At 32.8% G+C, this 6,000-nt stretch overlaps 1 protein-coding gene across 1 annotated transcript in view; it reads right to left on the bottom strand.

The window, feature by feature from the left end:
* Positions 1-4,769: 4,769 nt before the first annotated feature.
* PCGF5 (polycomb group ring finger 5) overlaps positions 4,770-6,000 on the bottom strand; it is a 57,448-nt gene continuing 56,217 nt past the window's right edge. The window contains exon 9 of the mRNA XM_049764339.1: positions 4,770-5,668. Within this exon, the coding sequence (XP_049620296.1) occupies positions 5,621-5,668 (48 nt within the window). The 3' untranslated portion in view covers positions 4,770-5,620. The remainder of the gene's footprint in view (positions 5,669-6,000) is intronic.

Here is a 6,000-nt window from a genome sequence, read left to right as displayed (position 1 = left end):
CAAGTGCTTTTTCTTTACAAAAATACATATATTCTTAATGGACTAAGTCATTAACAATGAATGACCTGGTAATTCTTTCACTTCAATTTGAATGATTTATAAGCTAAGTCTTACAACTACAAAAAGGTTTTTATTTGTATTAAGATGTTACCACCTTAGACAAGAAAGCTTAAAATATTTTATATTTTAAAGAAAAACCAGCAACATAACTGTACAATATATTCTAAGATGGTTTTATTTAATATGAGGGCGGCTCTACTAAAAGCTGATGTTTGCCAGTGTTATTAGATGTAGGAACGCAGCAGAACACTGGTGCTCCCTCCCCAAAAAGCTCCTTTTATGGACCACAGCTTTGTAAGGACACTTGGGCCCCCATCCCATCCTAAAATACACAGAAAAAGGAAACCTAATCCAAACATATATTCGGCTAATCTCATCGCCTTTTACTGTTTTGAACTCTTGGCTCCACTGGACTGATGTGAAGTAAAGATAAATGTGTTTACTTGGGCCGGGCGGTGGCGCTAGAGGTAAGGTGCCTGCCTTGCCTGCGCCAGCCTAGGACGGACCTAGGTTCGATCCCCGGGCGTCCCATATGGTCCCCCAAGCCAGGAGCGACTTCTGAGCGCATAGCCAGGAGTAACCCCTGCGCGTCACCGGGTGTGGCCCAAACAAAAAAAAATGTGTTTACTTTATCTGCACTGTCCAGAATATTTAATCTTTACTTGTACTTAAATTCATCATCTTCCGAGAGACCCTGAAAGTTTGAAGAAAATTAGACATTATTTGTATCTCTTGCAGTTGATTCTAGATTTAAGGACAATTGAAATAACTTTTGAAAAATGTCTCATCTGAATACTACAAAAACGGGTCTACTAAAGTATATAGACACATTTTGAGGAGTATTAAAAATTACTCATAAGTTTTATTTCTTAACTTCCTAAAAAGAAAGTGCTCAGTCTTTACATTCTATTTTGATATATAGCAGGAATAGCAAGTAAACACACTATCTGTGAAAACTATCTTAGACTAGGAAGAGAAGCACTTTTAAATCAATGAAAACTGCCACTGCTTAAAGAAATTATGCAAAACCTGAAATGTCTATTTAAATAAATCTTATTGAGCTTTGAGTCTGATATTTTTTTCCTCTGAATTAAGTTTATCAAATAAATCCAGAAACAGTTGGCTAATTTGTGCTCTGAAAGGGTTTCTAAGTCTCTACCATATTAAATATTTTTTTTTATGTCTAAAAGACAAGTTCTATTCCTTATAGGAGGAGATTTCATCTAGTTAGTAGTTACTATTTGGGTATTTTTAACCCAGAAAAATTAAACTTGTGGCGAAATAAAATTTAAACTTCCAACAACTAATCAACATCTTGCTGGCATAAAGAAGTCTGTGAGAAAATTTCTCATGATGAACCAGAATGGAATAGCACGTGCATCCATTTCTCTAAGGAGGTTTACTTAGGGCATCTCCCCAAAATTTCACACTATAGGAACTTTGCCTGTCAGGTGGTCTGCAGCATGTGCTCCTAAGAAGAAACGGATTAGTCTCTTGATATGCTCTCGAAACATCTGCCAAATTTGGCCATATGATTAAAATTTAAAAGTAAAGTAACAGCTAAGTAATACAGAAGTTACACTTTAAAAACAATACAGGCTCTATGTAAATTTTGCTTTGGAATACAAAAAAAAGTACTTATGTAACTCCAAAAGAATGCACAATTTTCTATACAAAGTAGCACATTGCACTTTTACTAAATCTGTCTTCCGGAAACATTCACAAACTAAGAAAGAAGGAACTAAATAAGTATCATTTTAGCTGAATCCTTTGCTACAGAATTAAATTCTCAACTTTTTATTGAGAATTCAAAAGCTTCACTGTTCTTTTCTTATTTTTCTCCGACACCTTTTTCTAGAGGGAGACTTTCTTTTCTGTTTTCGTTTTTGGCCACATCTGGCAGCACTCAGGGCCTGTGCTCAGAAATTATTCCTGGGAGGCTCGGGTTCCATATGGGATGCTGGGATTCAACCTGGGTCAGCTACGTGCAAGGCAAACACCCAAGCTGGTGTGCTATTGCACTGGTCTCCAGAAAGACTTTTTAATGTGTTTGTTCCTTTCTCACCTTTTGACAATTGGTTAGATGTTAGTAAAAAAAAACTATTGCATTTAAGAGGGATTATACTCTGATATTTAAGAAAAGTCTACCTTTGATTGATCTCTCCATGAAAATTCATTTAAAATCTTTCTTTGGTGATATTTTAGCTATGAATATAGTTTAGTGCCTAACTGTATCAAATTAAATTGCAATCTAAATGTTTCCAACCTCCAACCTGTCAAACTGTCTCTCCAGATGTTATTAACAGTTAAATATCTTTGGTGATACTTTCTTATGAAAATCTTAGGAAAATCCAAACTAATGAACACCTATTTAGATACACAACCATTCCTAAAATATTGGTGCAGTAACTTAAAATTTATGCAATATCTAAACCAGAAATGCACTTTATCAATGAGGCACTTTCTCAAAATTTTCAATAAAGTTAAACAGGTCACACTATTATGCACTTCACTTGTTCTTAAAGATTCACTTAAATTTAGATTACACTTGAGTGTACAATGTAGTTGGACAAATGCATTACATTTATAAAATGTGGTCCATATTTTTTTAGTATGAGATAGATTTTCAATGATTAAGAAAATAATGCACAATCCCATAAGTAGTGTACAGACATTCCACAAAGTAACACCACCCAGATTGATGACGCTTTATTACTCATTAAAGGGGCTTTTGTTTACCTATGGAAAGTATTTTGTTAATCAAATGAAAACACCATATTGTGATTTCTCTGTTTACTAATGATTATTTCAATTTAAAGGCCTATAACCATAAACATTATTTATACTCAAAGTTCCTTGACCTTTTTACATCTATGATAGCTACGGCAGAATGAACATTAGCAAATCTTTTAGGGAAGTAAAGTTATTTCTGTTTATTGCTTTAAGAAGCGAAGATTAAGGAAAATTTTAGCTGAATTTGAAAATTCAGATGATTATTCTTATGGGTCATTTGTATAAAGAACATTTTATTAGAACCCTAAATTTATAAAGGTAGTCACAAAGGTTATCAGTTTATTTATTTTTTTATACCTGGTTTCTTGCAAATTCCATACCTAACTCAAATGTTAATTAACTGGAAATTCAATGTATTAAGTCATGAAAATAGTCCCATACTCAAAAACTCATAGTTGAATACACACAAAGAAGCCATTCTAAGTTTGTGGTTCTAATGATAGGTTGTTACTCAGGACCACGATAAAAATATGCATCTTCCTCCAGATGACTATTGATGCCCTTTGATTGAACATGTTTTGGCACATATTCCATCCAGTGAATTTCAATAAAAATGTTAGGATATTAAAATGAAAGAACACTTACATATAATTATTCTAAATCCCCAAATTGCCTTCTATATACATTTCTGTGAAAACAGTGAAATTATATCTACTAATGCAATCAAGCAAATTTAATAAAATGTTGTATATAAAACTCATTTAAGGCTGTATAAGTTTTGGCTAGAACCCCCAAAACATTTAGGTTTAACTTGTAATATATAAAAGAACTTTCAATTCATTATGAGGTAAAAGAAAAAAATTAAGTTCCATATGAAAATTACTGACCTGGGGCTGGGGGGGGGGGGGGAAAAAGAAAATTACTGACCTATGTGACAAATTTATAATAACTAAAAAATCCAATTCTAAGGGATATCAGAGAACTGGATTTCTCAAAACAGCAAATAATTTTTGTAGCTTGAGAGTAAATTCAGTTTTTGGTTGTAACGGTCTACTCCAACTACTTAAGGAATTAGTAAAAGTCTGCCTTTTAAAATTTTGCTTGACTCCTTCTAAGAACTAACACAATTTAACAAAATAACATCAAGTACTGACATAATGTTTCACAAAACTTAAAACTAGCAAACTTTATTATAAACTTTAGGCTTGGAACATATATTTGGGAAATAAATTATGAAGCTTCAATCTCTTATACTGTTAAGTACATCAAGATTTAGGTGTATTTTGTGTTTTCTTTCCTTTTGAAGTTTTACCGTGTTTTATTCCCAAGAAACAGCTGGAGATTTAGAAGGCAACAATTTGTGATAAATTCACTGAAAAATATAGCCTACCTACCATGTATGTAGTATAAAAACTATGTGTTTAACACAATTTGTGCTCATCTTAGTTTCTAAATCAAATCTTTTTTTTCTAACTTTGAAGATTGTTTCTTAAGTCTTAAAGATTATTTTGAAGCAGTAAATTTCCAGACATGTTTTTGAAGACAATGGTATATTTTAAAAGGTTCAAGATGAAATTCTTCATATAACTTAGTTATAAAACTTTCTCTGACCTACAGACTATTCTCAAAGAGAATGGAAGACAACATGACTGCAAAATTGACAGTATTACAGTTCTGATTTTAATGAACTTGTGTTTAAAACACAAGTTTTTAACAGTCTCACTCCCTCCTGGATTACTACAGGATTAAAAAAGATATACCTTAAAACCATTACTTTTGGTTAGCATATTTATCTAAGACTGCCTTTATTCTATTTTATGTATATGGTTTGGAAATATAAGTAACAGTTTTAATCTATGACTGCTTTGAGCTGCTGAAATCCATATAATAACTAGTGTCATATGCCCTAAAAATCCTAATATTTAAAATCATCAAAACCTTCCAGCATGCCAGTGACATATCCTAAGGCCAATATAAAAATATGCTAATTAAGTGAAACACTAAATGATGCACACCTATACAGTGACACTGATTGAAGCAGCACCTGCTTGTCATAAGGCATTATTATGAAAGATAATCTTACATACATACTAATTTTGTTATGCATTAATGTTATCGGTTGCCCACATTTTGAATGACTGTGAATCTTCAGATACCCAAGAAGTGACACATTTTCAATCCAGAGGGCTAACATGCCTTCCTTGTGAATTTGGCAGACTACACAGAAAGATGAAATGTCTACAATTAAAATTTGTTCTAAGTTAAATAAAAACTGGTATTTTCCTTAAAGAACTTGAAACACAGAGGAGTGAATAGTTTGTACAGAAAAAAACTTACTGAGAATAGGATAGTGGCTTCAAAACCACTTTCCAAAACTCAGTTTCCATATAAAAGAATTTCAAGATATAATAATTAGCTTCATATACAGTATTCTATTTTAAAAAAGAATAAAATAGCATGTAATATGCAACAACACAAAGACTGAGCCATTTACTATTGTAACCAAATATTAGAACAACTTTAGATCAAGCAAGCAAGATACTCAGATGACCGAATTATGGCCTCACACTGACTGGTTTAACTATGATTTATTCAACCTGAGACAGCACAAATACTTTATGCAGACAGTCCAGTAGCAAAATGGCACTTGGTTTGCTCTTAACAGAAACAACATAAATGCAACAGACAACTTAGAGACAGACAATGGCCTTATTTGCATGCTGAAAATCTGGTTGTGTCCCACTAGTCCATACACAGGTTCCCTGTGCAATCTGTTGAGTAAACAAATAGTGCAGGATTCATCTCAGTGGGCTTTAGGCCCCTGGGTTTAACCGAAATCAATTCTTGGTCGATACTGCAATACCATGGGGTATGACTATAAAATAAAAACATATGGTCAGTAAAGATGATAGCAAAAACAGTATCATTTACACACAAAATATTTTAAAAATGCAGCATAATAATTTATTTCCCGATTATAATCATTGTGATAGCTCTGATTATAATTGCTATGAAAACTCTTCATTTTCCATTGCCATTTTTTCTAAAATCAGTAGGTTTTCTACAATATGCAACAAAGGTCTAATCTAAAGTCCTACAGACAACTGTACTGGTCACATATGTGAGTAGTATGGTTTTGCTCATGGCTGTAGATTCTCTTTTTTTGAAATGAAATTTTGAAAGACACTTTTAGAAACAAGTTCAAGG

This window comes from Suncus etruscus, chromosome 17 (assembly GCF_024139225.1).
Source record: "Suncus etruscus isolate mSunEtr1 chromosome 17, mSunEtr1.pri.cur, whole genome shotgun sequence".
Classification (NCBI taxonomy): domain Eukaryota; kingdom Metazoa; phylum Chordata; class Mammalia; order Eulipotyphla; family Soricidae; genus Suncus; species Suncus etruscus.
The sequence above is the reverse complement of the archived record's forward strand: the minus strand, read 5'-3'. Positions and strand labels throughout refer to the sequence as shown.